This window comes from Phascolarctos cinereus, unplaced genomic scaffold (genome assembly GCF_003287225.1).
Source record: "Phascolarctos cinereus isolate Bilbo 61053 unplaced genomic scaffold, phaCin_HiC Scaffold_7;HRSCAF=346, whole genome shotgun sequence".
Taxonomy (NCBI): Eukaryota; Metazoa; Chordata; class Mammalia; order Diprotodontia; family Phascolarctidae; genus Phascolarctos; species Phascolarctos cinereus.
Window position 1 is genome coordinate 45,292,408 of NW_027556180.1, and position 17,363 is coordinate 45,309,770.

The 17,363-nt window shown below is 43.1% G+C and overlaps 1 protein-coding gene across 2 annotated transcripts in view; it reads left to right on the plus strand.

Moving 5' to 3' along the window:
- SIAH2 (siah E3 ubiquitin protein ligase 2) overlaps positions 1-12,930 on the plus strand; it is a 32,219-nt gene extending 19,289 nt beyond the window's left edge. Inside the window, exons 2-3 of one of the 2 annotated variants that reach the window (XM_078147492.1) lie at positions 10,409-10,489; positions 12,285-12,930. In XM_078147492.1, the coding sequence (XP_078003618.1) occupies positions 10,409-10,489; positions 12,285-12,842 (639 nt within the window). In that variant the 3' untranslated portion in view covers positions 12,843-12,930. The remainder of the gene's footprint in view (positions 1-10,408; positions 10,490-12,284) is intronic. The other variant, XM_020980885.2, reaches the window with a different exon arrangement.
- The last annotated feature ends 4,433 nt before the right edge of the window (positions 12,931-17,363 follow it).

Here is a 17,363-nt window from a genome sequence, read left to right on the forward strand (position 1 = left end):
CTATAAGCAATTTCATTTGTTTGTTTGTTTGTTTTCCCCCAGTAAATAAATGAGCTGAGGCAGCTTGGTATAGTAAATTAGAATTTCCTAAGGAGGTGTGAGTTGAAGTAGAGCCTTTGCTAGTTCTGGCAGTGGGACTCTGGGGCAGGCTGCTTCTCCACTCCGCTAACCAGCAGCTCTCTAAAAGCTATAATTGGCACAAGAGTGGCAGGTATGCAATGGGAGAGGGAATTTTCTCACTAGGAATCCTTAACCCAATGAAATGATGAGTCTAGATCAAAAATTAAATGAAAGGAAAATTCTTAATCCAAGATTATAAAATCCTTTGTCTGATAACTTTCTTAAAGGCTTCTTCACAAGTTCTGTAAAGATAATACCTAAATAGCTATGAAAAAAAAATCTAATCTCACAATAAGAAATCTATTCTAGGACTGCCTAGATTGAGATTGAAATTGACCCTCCTTGCTTCACCATTTATGACAGATTGCAAGAGTTCTAGCTAAGCTAGTGATTAATATGAACAGGAATTACTGCTTGAGGGTTTTGGATTTTTGTATCTAGTAGTGAAGGATCATGTAAAGATGGAGGAAAGGTGCTATTGGGGGGCAGGGGTTGCCTTGAATACCCAGCCAACAAGTTTGGACTTTATGCTATAGGCATTTGAAGGGGAGTGAGGGAGAGAATTCAGGCTGAGCCAGCCATTGGATTCTTTGGTATGTTTTTTCTGATTGAGAGTGGCATTGAACAGGAGATGAATTCATTTCTTTTTTTATTTAAAATAAGTTAACAAATACCAATGCAGAAATGATGATTTTACTTTGTATTTCAGAAGCGCTTTTCATTTGAGGATTTCACACAGCTACTTTATAAAAAGTGAGTTACTAAACCTAATTTATTTCCTTACAAATGAGCAGACAATATCTTTTCTTCTTCTTGTAAATAAGCAGCAAGACAGTTTATTGGAAGCAGAGAAATTGAAAGAAAGAGAGAGGACATGAGTTGACCACAGTCTACCATAGCACCCTTGACTCCCAGTTTCAGTTGAGAGTAGAGATACAAAAGCCCTCAGAGGCTCTGCTCCAGTGCCCTCATTACAGGGTTGTAGTAGATAGAGCACTGGGACTGGCCTCAGGAAGACCTGACTTCAAATTCGGCTTCAGGCACTTATTAGTTGTATGACCCAGGACAAGTCACTGAACTTCTGTGTGCCTCAGTTTCCTCAACTGTAAAATGGGGGATGATAATAACAACACTTCCCTCCCAAGGCTGTTATCAGAATCAGACGAGATCATAACTATAAAAGGTATTTAGCATAGTGGTCAGAACATAGTAGGTGCTATATAAATGTTCACTATTATTATACAAATGATGAAACTGAGGATGGAGGCCGTGTGACTTGTCCCAAGTCAGCTGGGATTTGAACCCAAATCCTCCGACTCCATTGTCAGTATTTTGTCCCCGGGATATCCTCCAGAAAGGATTCTCTTAAAATATTCCCATCTCCACGTAATTAATGGACAATGAGAAGTGCTTCTGTTTACTAGAGATGCTTACAATTTGCAGTATCAACTTTGTGTCCACATACAAGAGTCCTACAGTAACTTTAAAGCTTAGATTTCAACCTACAGTAGGGAAAGAAATTGGGTCAGTTCCTACATTGAGCAAAGGCCTTGAAATGTACATGGCATTAGGGTATGATCTATTTTCAAGGAAGAAGGATGTGTTTGTGCACAACTCACTGTGCCATTGCAACATGCAGAGTTTCTAAAGGCATATAAGGTGACATCTTGTCACGTCCTCTGCCCCTCTGTTTCTCCTGGCTTTTTCATCATGGGCACCTGGTTTCTCATCATGAAGAGGTCAGGGAATATAAATATTCTTCCCTAGGAAATATCCCATTATTTGTGCCCTTATTCCTTGAAATTCCCTTCTTTCTGGATCACAGTCAGTCAACAAACATTTATTAGATGCCTGCTGTGTACCAGACCCTGTGCCAAATACAGGAAATACAAAGTTAGGGGAGGAAACCCTCAATCCATGCTCTCAAGGAATTTATAATCTAATGGGGGGGGGGTGACAACATGCAAAATACTTATTTACAGATAAGATATATATATATATATATATATTATATATATTATATATGTGTGTGTGTATATATATGCGCAGGGTAAATTAGGGATAACAGAGGGAGAACACTAACATTGAAGGGAGGTTGGGGGAAGCTTTTTGAAGAAAGTAGGATTTTAGCCAGGACCTGAAAGAAGCCAGGGTTTGACTCCAGGCTCTCTTACATACCTGTGTGACCTTGGATAAGTCACTTAGTTTTTCTAGGCCTCATTTTCATCTGGAAAATGAAAGGGATTGGATTAGATACTGTCTAATGTCCTTTCTACCTCCCAAATGCTGTAGCCCAACTTATTCACTTTCTGAAGTGTATAATCAGGTGCCAGCCAGTAAGTGACTCAATTCAAGTTACAGCCTCTCCCTCCTCCCTGGTCTCCTTTGTCTTCTACAATGGTCATCTGTATTTATCACTTAATAACCACTTCTCAGGTGTTGTCCTGAAGCTGTCCCAAGCCTTCCGCTGAGATTCTTTTAAAACAAAAAGTACTTCATGGTATCAAAGAGGTTAAGCAAGAGTGAGTAGAATAACCCCAGTGTCTTAGAAACCTGGGTTTTCTCTTCCATCTGAGGAGATGAGGAGAGCGGTCAGCCCAGATGGAAGCTCCACGTATGTGATTCCTTATAGGAAGCTCCATATGTGACAGCTTCATATATGACGGGAGACAATCGTAAGCTCCCATTAGTCTTGAGCTGGAAAGGGGCCTTAGAGGCCATCTAGACCAATGTTTTTTAAACTTTTTCCACTCATAACTCCTTTTCACCCAAGAAATTTTTATTCAACCTTAGGTATGTAAGTGTATAAAATAAGTATACAAATTTACTGATAAATCATAAAAAAATTTATTGTAAGACAATTCTTTGGTGTACACATAATTTTACCATTTATTAAAGACAATAGTCTTGAATCTGAGCCAAGGTGTTTCTGGCAGCATTTTTTGGCTTTGGTGTAATGGCACGTGCAGTGTAAAGTGCCCACGGGGTGTGTTCAGGACCAAGGCTGCAGTGAAGTCAGGCACAATGCAGCATGAGGAAGTGCTGCCACAAATGCCTCGGACTCATCACATGTGTGATTTTGAATTGATTTTGGTCGTTGCCCATTCAGAAACCTTTTATTGGTGCTAAGTTCTTCACGAGCCCCACGTTAAGTTTTGTGACCTGTATGGGGTTGAGACCCACAGTTTAAGAAGTACTGATCTAGACCAAGTGTTCTCACTTTACAGAGGAGGACCTGAGACCCAGACAGGTGAAGAGATTTGCCCAGGGACATATGGGTAATAGATAACAGTGTCAGGATATGAAGAGGTCCTCTCATGTTCATCTCCCAGGGTTCTTTCCAGGATGCCATGCAGTTAACATGAAATAGTCTTGCCTAGGACAAGGGTAAGAGGTGTGAACTTGGAATTTGGGAGGAGAATGGAAGAGTCAGGTTAAACATAAGGTTTTTTTCTTTCTTTCAGTTGTAGGCAATGGGATTAAGTGACTTGCCCAGGGTCACACAGCTAGTAAGTGTTATGTGTCTGAGGCCGCATTTGAACTCAGGTCCTCCTGAATCCAGGGCCAGTACTCTATCCACTGCACCACCTAACTGCCCCCTAAGCCTTTTTTTCTTGAAGATATTGTTTTAAGCTATGTTTTATCCAAACCTCAAGAGCTTAGGATGATAGAGTTAGTGCCAGAATGGACTTGGAAGGTTATCTAGACTGGTAGGGTCAAACTCAACTAGAAACAGGGCCACTAAACATACAGAGTTTACATTTTAATCTGGTTCAAGCACTCCTCAGAAGTGTTGGTGGGGAGGGGAAGGCATGTGGCCATCTCTGATCTAGAACAGCTGCCTCATTTTACTGACAAGGATATTTAGTCCAGAAGAGGACTGACTGCCTAGAATATAAATGTCAGAACCCAGATTTGAAGCCAGATTTATGGCACTTCAGGCTTTGTAAAGTACTTTACACCTCATTTGAGCTATACAGCAGCCCTGAAAAGTATTATCTCCATTGTACATGAGGAAATGGAGGCACAGAGTGGGCAAGTGACTTGTCCGTGGTCACACAGCTACCAACCAGAGGTAGAGTTGAAACTCCGAGACCAACTCTTATATTTTTTGACTGCATGTTAGTAAGTGGGTATGCCCTGCTCCTCCAGAGTAGACATGGTTTCTTTCTTTTTAATCTGTATATCCACCATCTAACACTGAACAGGTCCTTAATAAATACGTGTTGATTTATGTAAGTATATTGACTTTGTACCAGTGACCTGGCTGCTAGAGATTGTATTGTTGGAGGTTGACCTGGCTTCCTCTCCAACCTGAGATCCATACTGACTTGGGTAATGCTGACCAAGTCCCCTCCTGACTTTCGGCTAGTGCACTGGGCAGCTCCCTAAGACTCTAAATTGAGATGTCAGGAGGGGTGCTAATTGGCATTGGTAGAGGGAGCTCCCTGTCCCAATGAAATTGGCCAAAACACTTGAACAAAAATCCTAGATGCTGTCACCTGAATCTTCACCAACTCCCATCCTAAGCCAATCAAAGAAAAAAAGAAAAGGTTGTTTTTAGTTTTCATAAGCTGGGGTGGGGGCTAGATAACCAGGTGTGCCAGTTATAATTTAATCTTATTGGAAACCTTCATGGTTAGGTTTAATTTTGAGCTGGAACTCTCAATCAGAATGAAAATCTAAATGGCTTTTTAAAAACTTTCTCCCAAATTTAAAATATTTCAAAAACTTTATCACTGTGATTGAGGAGGAGCAGCAGGGATGGGGCTGGGGAGAGCACTGGAGGAAGGGAGAAGATCTGGGCTCATTCAGGGGGCCACCGCTTGACAGTTATGTGCCTTGGGGCTAAGGACTTAACCTCAGCCTCTGCACATGTAAGACTAGGTCTATCAGCCCTGCCTTCTCTAGGTAGGATGAAATGACATAGTGGATGCAAGAGCATTTTGCAGATTCTTGTTGCCACCCAGGTGCTTCATGTTATTCTCCTTACCAGCCAATTAAAAGATACTTCAAGCAACACCAGAAAGCCTGGAACAGAGAGCCCCAGTTAGGCCAGGAGGCTCTGGAAGGGCCTTCCCTGCAAACAGCAATTCATGGAGCCTGCCAAACAGCTTGTCTTCCATTGTGCCTGGTCTCTCTGGTGAAGGTGTTGTTGTCAAGGTTACATGGAAGCCAGGTTCTCCTAACCTCCATATGGAATAAATAAATAAATCATAGTAATAAATAAAAAATAAAAAAAATCCCCTAACCTACACAACAATAAAAAGAAAGGAAAACCTAGACAATTAGGAGCCCTTATAAACTGTTAACTCAGGGAAAGAGCCAAGAATTTTTGTAGGAGTATAAAAATACTCCCTGTCTTGTTTGATGGGCTCCTGAAATACTGTTAATAGTAACAAGAATCAGAAACCTGATACAATGGGATCCCTGGGAGCATTTCATAGGCCCATAGAAGGACCCTGAGTGGCCATCTGGTCTAACCCCCTCATTTTACAGATGAGGGGACTGAGTCTCAGGGAGGCTTGTACCTTGACCAAAGTCACATAGGCAGCAAGTGGCAGAGCCAGCATTTGAGCCTAGATGTCTGACACCAAATCTGGTTTGTAGATTTAGAGCTGGAAGGAGTTAGAGGCCATCTGGCTCAATCTCCACTCAGATCATAAGCAGTGGTTACTACCAGCAGCTGGCGTGATGTGCGATGCAGTGGTAAAGAAAAAGGGGAAGGGGAACTGGAGAAAGAAAAGTCGGGCTAGGCAAGTCTCAGACTGATGCTCATAAGACTACTTTATGAATCAGGGGTTACAAGATTATATAGAAAACAGCTTTGTACCATGAGAAATGATCTACAAGCACTAATTAATAACATAAACAATCTAAGCAGCTAAAGATCCTCATTTTCTCATGAGAAAGTAGTTCTAATGCCAAATTTCATATCTATTATTTCCCTGCCCAGGTCTTAGTATTGTCTGCCCGAGTCAGCCACCTGGTCTCAAGGCTGGGCATGAGTAAGAACTTAGAATCAACAAACCATAACAAACTGAGTGAGGGCAAGAGTCATGGGAGCATTTATCCCGAGGCAAGCCTCTATACATACTGACCCCTAAAGTCTATAAGGACGTAGAGATTTTCCATAAGGACTCGGTCTCCCACAGGTTACCTTGTAGTTCCTCTCCTGATCAGGACAGGCTGGAGCCCCACGATTTAATTGATCTAGGGAGCCCCCTCTACCAGTGTAGGTTAGCACTTTCCCTGTTGACTTTCTAAGACTTGTCTTAGAAAATTGCCCAGGACTCTGAAGGTTTAAGGGACTAGCCCAGGGTCACACAGCCAGCATGGGCCAAAGGTAGAACTTGAACCCAGGTCTTCTCTATATCCAGGCTCTCTTCATCTGTTGTGCCAAGCTGCCCATCAGCCTCTAGTCCTGAAGGAAGGAAGCAAATAAGTATTTATTAATCACTGTGTGCCAGGCACTGTGCTGAGTTTTACAATTATCATCTCATTTGATCTTAACAACCCTAATGAGGTAGGTACTGTTATTATCCACCTATTTTACAGTTGAGCAAACTGAGGCAAAGAGCGGCTAAGTGACTTACCCAGGGTCAGGCAGCTAGTAGGTGTCTGAGGTAGGATTCGAACTCAGATCTTCCTGACTCCAGGTCCAGTACTCTTTTTAATGCACCACTTACTTAGCTGCCTGATGAAATTATTACAGTAAAGGAAACATTCTACTTCTGGATTGGTAGGCAACTTTTGCCTTATGTTGAGGTAAAGTTTGCCTTTTTATCAGAGACCATCTCATCTAACCCCCTCATTTTACAAATGAGGACATGGAGCTGCATGGAAATGAAAGGACTTGCCTACAGTCCCACAGGTGGGAATTTGAACTCAGGACCTCTGACTCCAGAGCCAATGTTCTTTTCCCTCTATCACACTGCCCACTGTCTGACAGCCCTGCAGATATATGGAGACCACCATGGCCTATAGTGGTTCAGACAAGCACTCAGTTGTGTCAGCTGTTCTAAGGTGGTGTGGCTTCTTTCTAGTCCCTTCATCAGCCTGGTTATGCTTCAACTTAACACTGTCTTTTCTTCCACCTGGCATCTTAAAGTGTTATCAAGCAGCCTGTAGACCATTGTGAAGGGCAAACTCTTCCCAGTTGTCTTGGGTTAAAAGGCAGAAGGAACTTGTACCAGAAAGGAGACCTTGACCCTGGAAAAGGATAGCTACTGTCTCTCAAGAAGGGCCCCCAAAATGTCAAAGAAGCAAACAGGAAAAGGCCCATCTAGGAAAGTGAAAGTGGACCCCCAAAGGTATGGCTGTGGTGCTTCAATTCACGAAAGCTCCGTGGGAGGAGCTGTCTAGCCCAAGTTATGTGATGACTTTTCTATTTGGGTAACTGGCTTTTTTTCTCTTTTGTTTCCAGGGTCGTTGGGGTGGGGGAAGACATAGTAGGCTGCTTCCGTTAATTTCGTTTTCAACAATCATTTCCATTAGCTTTTGAGTTTCAAATTTTTCTCCACCTCCCTTCCTGCTTCCGTCGACAAGAGGGCATGCAATCTGATATAGACTCTACATATACATTCCTATTAAACATATTTTCACATTAGTCATGTTGTCAAGAAGAATTAGAACCAATAGTGGGAACCACAAGAAAGAAGAAACAAAAGAGAAGGAAAAAAAAGAGCAAATACTATGCTTCAATCTGCATTCAAACTCTATACTTCTTTCTCTGGATGTGAATAGCATTTTCCATCATGAGACTTTTGGAGATGCCTTAGATCTTTGCATTGCTGAGAAGAGCTAAGTCTATCAAAGTTACTCATTGCACAGTGTGGCTGTTAACTGTGTACAACGTTCTCCTGGTTCTGCTCACTTCATTCAGCATCAGACCATACAAGTCTTTCCAGGTTTTTCTGAAGTCTGCTTGCTCATCATTTCTTATAGCACAGTAGTATTCGATTACATTCATATATCACAACTTGCTCAGCCATTCCCCAATTGATGGGCATCCTCTCAATTTCCAATTCTTTGCCACCACAGAAAGAGCTGCTATAAATATTTTTGTACATGTGGGTCCTTTTCCCATTTTTGTTCCATTGATTTTTTTAAGAGGGAGCCAAAATCCTTGTTATAGCTACTCATATAGGCTTACACAAGGGGAGACTCTGGGTTTGGTGTTAATGAATGGCATGTTTTTAAAAACAAATCACAGAGTAGTTTGTAGGTTTGAGGCAGGGGAGGGAGAAAGGAAAACACCACCACCACCTTCTTTCTAGATCATCAGCCAAAAGACAGCTCCTTCCTAAGATTCTTCCTGGTTGGTTGGGAATAAACAGCTTATTTAGAAAAATCTTTCCAATGAAACTGGAGGGATTATGTCAGCCAAAGAACCTGCCAGGCAAATGTCCTGAATCATGTGCCCTTTTTAACCAGCTGGTGGTTTGTGTTTTTAAACTATCTGAAGGTTATAGAGAACAAGATTCCCTACACACACCCTTTCTCCCCTTTCTCTCTTCTGTAGGTCTCTGCCCCTCTCTCCCTTTCTGTCTCTCCACCCCCCTTCTTTCCTTTTTTTTTAAAGGCAATTGGGGTTAAATGACTTGCCCAGGGTCACACAGGTAGTAAGTGTCAAGTGTTTGGTCTGAGGCTGGATTTGAACTCAGGTCCTCCTGACTTCAGGGCCGGTGCTGTATCCACTGCACCACCTAGCTGCCCCATAGCCCCTCTCTTTCCTACCCCGGTCTCTCCCTCTCCAAGGTTTGCATCTTTCTCAGTATAAAGTTTGAATATCTTTATGTGATGACAAGGTTGATTCATTGGGGGACAGATCTGTCACAGCCTTTGTTTCTCTTACCCAGCTTTTTAAAGAATAGGACTAGAAAAGGAATGTAGGAGTTGCATAATATTTTCTAGGGGAGGGAGTGGTTTTTGGAAAAGTCATCTGAAGATTGTAATCAATTTTGTAATCAGGAGAAACATGGATTGGGAGGAAGGTGTGTATTGTGTAAGCCATCCTACTCTACCTGAGGACTTGAATTCCTTGAAGATGAGACATGTCTGTTTCCTGTTGTCATTCTCTTTTTCTCCAAAGCCCTTGCCCTCTTCCAGACTCCCCCACTGCAGTGAAGGGCACCATCATCCTCTCACTCACCCAGGTTGCCAGCTCCAGTGGCATCCTCAGCTCTTTACTCCCACTCAATGCCACTTATCCCATCCTTGGCCAGACCCAGTCATTCCTACTTTCACAACATCTGTCTCCTCTATGTTCCTTTCTCTCTTTTCCTACAACCACTGCCCTGGTTCAGGCCCGCCTCACCTTTCACCTGGACTGTTGCAATAGTCTTTGCACTAGTCTCTCTGCTTTGAGTCTTTTCCCACTCCAGTTTGTCCTCCGCTCAGCTGCCAAAGTGGTTTTGTTAAAGCATGACCCCAAATCCCACTGACTCCCTACTTTCTCCTGGATCAAATACAAAGTCCATTGTTGGACATTTAAAGCTCTTCATATCCTGGCCTCTTTCTTCCTTTCTAGTCTTCTTATGCTCTACACACTCTGCCATCCAGTTGCACTGGCCCATTTGGAACTCCTTAAACGCAACCCCCCACAGTGCAGCTCCACGTCCAGGTCGTCCATATCACAGCGCCATGCCAGGCTGTCTGCCATGCCTGGAATGCCCTCCTTCCTTACCCCTGGTTTTATTTTCCATAGCGTCCTTTAAGACTTGGCTCAGATCCTACCTTCTGCTGGTAGGACCTTTTGTTGGCCCCTCCCAGCCCCTAACGTCTTCCCATCTGAGCTTCTTTTCCATCTACTTTTTCTGTAGTGTATGTATATGTTAACTTAGCTAAGTACATGTTGTCTCCCCCATCAGAATGGAAGCTTCTTAAGGTCAGGCTTTGGTTTTACCCTTCTTTGAACTGCCAGTAGGGTACCTGGCACATAGTGTAAGTACTTCATTAATGCTCGTTGCACTGATTGACTGTGATTCTGGCTGGTTGGTTGTTCATCTTTAGTTTTCAAAGAGCACCAGTGACATCATGGAGTGATGTCTGGACTTATACGTGATCTGGATAGTTCTGGGCCTTGGACTAGGTCAGCCAAATTGCAGCTCACTTCACTGCCTTTGTAGCAGCCCTGGATATATTCTTTCCTCATCTCTGCCTCTGAGAGCCCATAGATGGCTTAATGTTCAAGTGCTACCTTCTGTGTGAATTTTTTTTAATTCCCTGCCCCCTCCATGCCAGCTAGCCAATTACCTTACATATGTCTCTCTTCCTTTCCCATTAGGACATAACCTCTGAGGAGTGGGACCATATACCTCTCCCCTTTGTATTCCTGTTCCTTAACCCAGTACCGCTGTCTCATATAGTAGGTGCTTAAATGTTTGCTAACTGGTTACTTGTGTGTGCGTGCTTGTGTATGTGTATATATGTGTGTGTACATCAGAGGGGAGCTAGGTGGAGGCAAAGAATAGAGTGTCGGGCGTGGCATCAGGAAAACTTGAATTCAAATCTGGCCTTAGATACTTACTGTGACCCTGGGCAAGTCATTTAACTCCATTTGCCTCAGTTTTTTCATCTATCAAATGAGCTGGAGAAAGAAATAACAAACTATTCCAGTGTCTTGGCCAATAAAACCCTAAATGGGTTCACGAAGAGTTGGACGTGACTGAAAAAACTACTGAACTGAACAAATGTACATCAGAGGCACTCACTTAGTGAATGTGGTGATGAAATGAAGAGCTTGTTTCTCCCCTTGGCGGCACAATGATGCTTTTCATGGATAGCATGTGCATGTGTGGGTTATATACATTTACTAAAAGTAGCTCTCCCCTTTTCCATCCAGGAGGTTTTTGGTGAGGAGCTGGAGGACTGGGAGTGATAGAGAAGAATGAGTATTCTAAGGGGTGTTTGGGGTCTCTTAGGTTACAACAGAGACCTAGATCCAGGAAGGGGCATCAGTCAGGTCATCTCTTTTCCTCATGCCCAAGGGGCTAAGTGCTCAAAACCTACTTTGAAGTGAAAAGGGACCCCAGTTCCTGCATATTCTAGTAATCACAAAGGATTCAGAATCATTCTTGTAATTTCCCCACCTCAGATTTCTCATAACTGTTGGGAACCCCATTCCTTTGCACTTAGTATATCTGCTTGGTGTTGGGGTTATCTATCAGTATGTGTTATCCACCCCTACTCCCACTAGAGTATAAGTTTCTTAAGGGCAGATACCCTCTTATTTGTCTTTGTCTCTCCTTTGCTTACAACAGAGACTTGCATATCTGATAAGTGTTTGTTGAATTGAATTTTTTTAGTCTATATTTCCTTAGTATTTATAAATAACAAGGATTAATCGTGGCATTCTTATCTGGGGTTAGATTTTGGTAATGGACAACTTATGGCATGGCATTGTTTCAAAAACATTGATGCTTCAAAAAACATTGCTGTCATTTGTTACTATCACCACCTAGAGCAAAAAAGAAGAGTTAAGCAAAACAAAACTGGCCATATCAGAAAGCATGTTCCTCATTCTGCACCTGTAGTCCCCCACCTCCTCTCCAACAAGAGATGGTTGTTTTCATCTTTTTCTTCTGAAGCCAAGATCAGCCATTATATTCCTCTGGGTTTTCATCAGCCTAGTATCCTCCTGTGATATGTGACATTCATTAACAAATTGTTAGCAGCACCAAGCATAGATGATCAATTCAAATTCAATTTTGTAGCGTTCACCATTAATTTAAGACTTTCAGGAGCAGGAACTACCGGTCTCATTTGATCACAGCTTGGAATAATGAAGATCTCTCTCTCTGTCTCTCTCTCTCTCTCTCCCTCTCTCTCTCTCTCTCTCTCTCTCTCTCTCTCTCTCTCTCTCTCTCTCTCTCTCTCTCTCATCTCTCTCCCTCACAAAAATAGTAAGGAGCAAAGTTGGGATTTGAACTCAGGCCTTCTGGTTACACATCCAGTGCTCTTTCCACTACACCACAGGGATGCCCTTATATCAATCAACTAACAAGTATTAAGCACCTGCTGGGTCCTGTGCTGGATGCTGGGAATACAAGTAAAAAGAATGAGACACTCCCTATATCACACTCCCAACTTCCACATAGAAATGCCAAAGTAGAAATTTGGAGATTGCTGAATGGCTTATGCACATGTTTTTGTCTTTCTAGTACGCCACCACGGGGTGTTCCTTGACTCTTCACCATACGGAAAAGCCGGAACATGAAGACATCTGTGAATACCGCCCATACTCCTGTCCTTGCCCCGGTGCCTCGTGTAAATGGCAGGGCTCACTGGAAGCCGTGATGTCCCACCTCATGCATGCTCACAAGAGCATCACCACCCTTCAAGGGGAAGACATCGTCTTCCTTGCTACAGACATTAACTTGCCTGGGGCCGTCGATTGGGTGATGATGCAGTCCTGCTTCGGCCATCACTTCATGCTGGTGCTGGAGAAACAAGAGAAATATGAGGGCCACCAACAGTTCTTTGCCATCGTGCTCCTCATTGGGACCCGGAAGCAAGCAGAGAACTTTGCTTATCGACTAGAGCTAAATGGCAACCGGCGGAGACTGACCTGGGAAGCCACCCCCCGTTCCATCCATGATGGGGTGGCTGCTGCCATCTTGAACAGCGACTGCCTTGTTTTTGATACAGCTATAGCACATCTCTTTGCCGATAATGGAAACCTCGGAATCAATGTGACCATTTCAACATGTTGTCCATGATGTGTTTTTGTAGCGTTAGCAAGCTGTAGAGTTGTCAGGGCATCATACTTTTACACTTTAATAAAATGGTGTTGTTTTTAAAATTGTACTTAAACATGTCTTCATCTGTCAGAAGCTAAGATTAACTGATGTTTTATACCATTGCCTCTTCACTGCCCAGCTCCTGCCCTTCCCCCACTTTACACCCTCTTATGAGTCAGCCCAGACCCAAACACTTAACTCATAAACTGGGACATATGGGTCTGACTTGTTCACAGTTTGAAGGAAACTTTTAGAGCCTCAGGAGAAATTCCCACAAAAAAGAATGAAGGGAACTTGGATTTATTTAATTCTCAAACACCTTTTTGACAAGTCTTGGGTTCTCTTCTACCTCTTTTTATCCCTCCACCTCGCTCTCCTTCTCCTTCTCTCTGTCCTTTCCTGTCTCAGCTTCTCTCCCTTGCCTTTCTCTTCTTTTTCCTCTCCCCTCTTTACCTCTCTCTTCTATTCCCCTTTCCTCTCTCCTCTTCTCTTCCTTCCTCTCTTCTTTCTCCTCTCCTGTCCTCTCTTTTCCCCCTTCTCTTCCTCTCTCACTTCTCTCTCCTTACCTCTCTCTTCTCCCATCCTCTTCCCCATCTCCTCTCTCACTTCTCTTTTTTCTCTTCCCCCTTTCCTTTTTCTTCCTCTCCCCTCCTTTCTTTCCCCCCTCCTCTCTCTCTTCTCACTGGCTTCCCTTTCTCTTCCTCTCCTTCTTCCTCTCCCCTAGGGGTAGGAGAATCCCTTGCCTCTCCGCTTAGAGTGTGTTTATCAGTTTTAACAGGAGCCAAGAGATATTCTCAGGAGATTCCCTCCAATTTACTCTCCATTTGGCCTTTAGGGAAGGAGGGGAAATCATTTCGAGCTTTAATCATGGAAAGGAATCAGAGTCTTTCAGCCTGCTTCAAACTGACCCTTGTCTGAGTTGGTTGGTTTTTTTTTTTTAACTTGGGGAATAAAACCAGACAAAGTGCACAAGGAAGCTTCGAGCCCCTGGGTGCTGTGAGGGAGCTGCCCTAGGAAGCAGGAAGGCCTAGCACTAATCTTCCTTGGCCCACAATTAATTGTTAATCACACCCTAGTCTAGACATTTTCCACGTGGCTTCCTTCCCTTGGAGACAAACACGATTTGTTATTGTAATCGTTTCTTGCTATTTAAGTTTTGTGGCCATATCCACTTTAGTTTTCTAATAAATGTTTTGCAGAAACTGCTGTGCTAGATTCTTTCCCTCATTTTAAATACTTGGTTTCTCCCTATTGAGGGTTTTTTCCTTTCCTGAGGGCTCCTTTCTTCTGAGGTTGGAGAGCACTGGATTGGGAAGCAGAGGAAGTGAGTCCAAGACCTTGTTCTGCTTCTTGCTTTCTCAATGACCTTGAGCAAGTGACTTCACCTCTGAGTCTCAGTTTCCTCCTCTGTAAAATGGTACATTGGACTAGATGAGCTTTAGATTCCCTTTCAGCCCCAGGACAATGGGTTTGTGTGATCCCAAGAGGAGGGTCTGGTCTGTTAGGATTTTTACTGATCCAGTCTCTAACCTGAGAATGCTCAGAGCCTGCTAGAGACAAGAGTGCCAGAAATCAAGTAGTTTAATCGGTCACTTTCAGAGTGAGGAATGCTCTCCTAGTTGAAGTAAAAGCACAGGTTATATATTGAAATCACGGCTGGGGAAGGGGCGGGGGAAAGGTGGATTACAAACAATCATTTAGTGTTTTCCCTCTAGAAACCACAAATCCCACAACATGATTCTGGAGTCAAGTCTTTAGGGGTTGTGATCACCTCCCTAGGGCACAGAATCAGAGTTCTGTGAAGGGAACAGGTTTGATTCACTTCACTTAAGGTCCAGCGTTTGTGAGCTTGTGCTCAAGCTGCATTGTGAGCTCTGACTCCCAAGCCAGAGAGGCAGCTCTTGAGAAAACTATATATCAGTATATCCATTACACATATCATTATCGATTAACATAAAAATCATAATTCCCATCTCAGATCCCTATGCCCACCACAGGCACCCCCTGGAAGGATTTCCTTTTTCTATACAGCTGCAGAGTATAGTACACAGGATAAGAAAGGATGGATGGGTTGCAATATGTATCTTTGATGTTATCACAGTGTATCTTCTCAAACCTATTCCTCTTCTAAACTTCCCTCTCTTAGTTTAAGGCACTGCCATCCTGTGAGCCTCTTTGGTTGTTAATTTCAGCCCAACATCTGTGTCATCGTCCACTCCTTATCCCCTCACACTGGACACATCCAATCAGTTGCCAAATCTTTGTTCCCCCTCCTCCTCATCTCTTATCTGTCACCTGGAGGCTCAGGTAGCCACTGCCCCATCTAGAGCTGTCATCCTGGACCATTGAGTAGTGTGTCTCTTGGTTTTCCTGCCTCAAGGCTCTCCCCTTCATTTCATTCTCCATACCCTGATGCTGCAAAGAGATCCCTAAAATGCAAGCCTGATCATGTCAGTGCCTTGTTCAGGAAACTCCAGTGCCTCCTTACTGACCAACATCAAATATTATTTCATATTTATCTCCTCCCCTTTTAAATTTCAATTTTGGGGTAAGCTTTATAATATGCATCATTATTAACAGTTATATATATAATTTATAACTAAGTATATACATTAGGGGTACATGCTCAAAAATGTTTTACTGATAAAGGTGAATATGATCAAAAAGGTTTGGAGACTGATGGGGTGCTGGGGTGCTTGTACTTGGACCCCACTTCCAAGATCGTATTTCTCTGTAGCCTCAAAAACACTATCCCTGACAGTTTCCCTCCAGTCCAAAAACCCAATCCCTGGCAGTTACTGATAAGTGGGCCCAGTGAGGCAAACTATCTCTCCCTGTTACAAGAACAAACTGACCTCTGTAGAATTTCCCTTGTACTATCTTGTATCAACAAAGCTATCATGTACTGATGCCCAGTTATCATATGATCCAGAGGTCAAGTTATAGACATCAGTTCCTGAAACTATCTTGTTATGGACATAAAAGAACAAAAATATACTCTTTAGGAAACCTCTCTCCCTCTGGTTTCTAGTAGTGAATGACATAATTGTATGTTATCACCTAATTAGCATACTTGGCACATAATCCACTACTTTTCCTATATAAGCTTTAGCATCATTCCCGTTAGGTTGCAAGTTCCCTCGGGAGCTCTGACCACCATGGCAGAATTCCTTAAGGACCTATGCCCGCTGTATATGCCACCTTGACTTAGAGAATGCCTGAGTCTGTGAATTCATTCCAGATGACCCTGTCCTATGCTCCAGTCCTTGAGGGTCCTAAATCTCTCACACCTCAACAAGACCACTTCCTTTGAGATCATTTACTCTACCCTCCTCCTCACTTTACAGATGAGAAAACAGGCCCAAGGAGGTTAACTGAATTTACTCAAGGTCACCCAGGTAGTAGGTAGCAGAACTCAGATCCAGACTTGGGTCCTCTGGTCCCAAAGCCAGTACCCTTTCCACTGTAATAATAACAATAATGTTGTTCAATCATTTTAGTGGTGTCCAATTCTTTGCCAAGAAAACCCCAAATGTGACCACAAAGATGCTGGAGTTATTTGCCATGTCCTTCTCTAGCTCATTTAACAGATGGGGAAACTGAGGCAAACAGGGTTAAATGACTTGACCTAGTAAGTGTCTGAGGCCACATCTAAACTCATGAAGATGAGTCTTCCTTGTTCCAAGCCCAGTGCTCGGTGCTCTTTTCTCTATGACTACAGTGATCTATCCTCTACCACCTGTCCAACAACAACAGTAATAGCTGATATTTATATAGTGACTAGTGTGTACCAGGCACTGCGCTCAGCACTTTACAATTCTCATTTGATCCTTACAACAACCCTGGGAGGTAGGTGCTATTATATTGACATTTTACAGATGAGGAAACTGAGGCAAATGGATTAAATGACTTGCCCTGGGTCACCCAAGTAGGTCTGAAGCTGGATGTGAACTCCATTCCTGACTCCAAGCCCAGCACACTATTTACTGTGCTACCTAGTTGCTTCTGTGTGCCACTGTATATGCTGCCTTCAGAAGATGAACTACTTCCAAAAGGATTTCTTAGGTAAAGGTTAACAGGGGTGGGGAACCTGGGGCCTGGAGGCCACATATGGCTGAAGTTTGGATTCAGTCAAAGGGCCTAGAGGGCCATATGTGGCCTCTAAGCCCCAGGTTCCCCACCCCCTGGAACTTTAAAACTACAAAATAGTGCCCAATGTAGAATAGGTACTCGATAAGCTTTCGAATCAATTAAGACCATGATTCCTGCTTCAAAATCTTTGTAGAGAATGCATGAAAAATGCATAATTCAATGCCACATCAAGGTTCCAAGAGCTGAGATTAGACCTTATTGCATAGTTATCATAGAGGGGATCAGTTAGTAATACTATAAATAGATCTGTCCAAAGAATGGGTTTCCTATACAAAATCTGCGGCCTTTGAGAATGGAAATTTCCCATCCCAGAGGAACTAGGGTCATGTGAGGTGGGTTAGGTGGGCC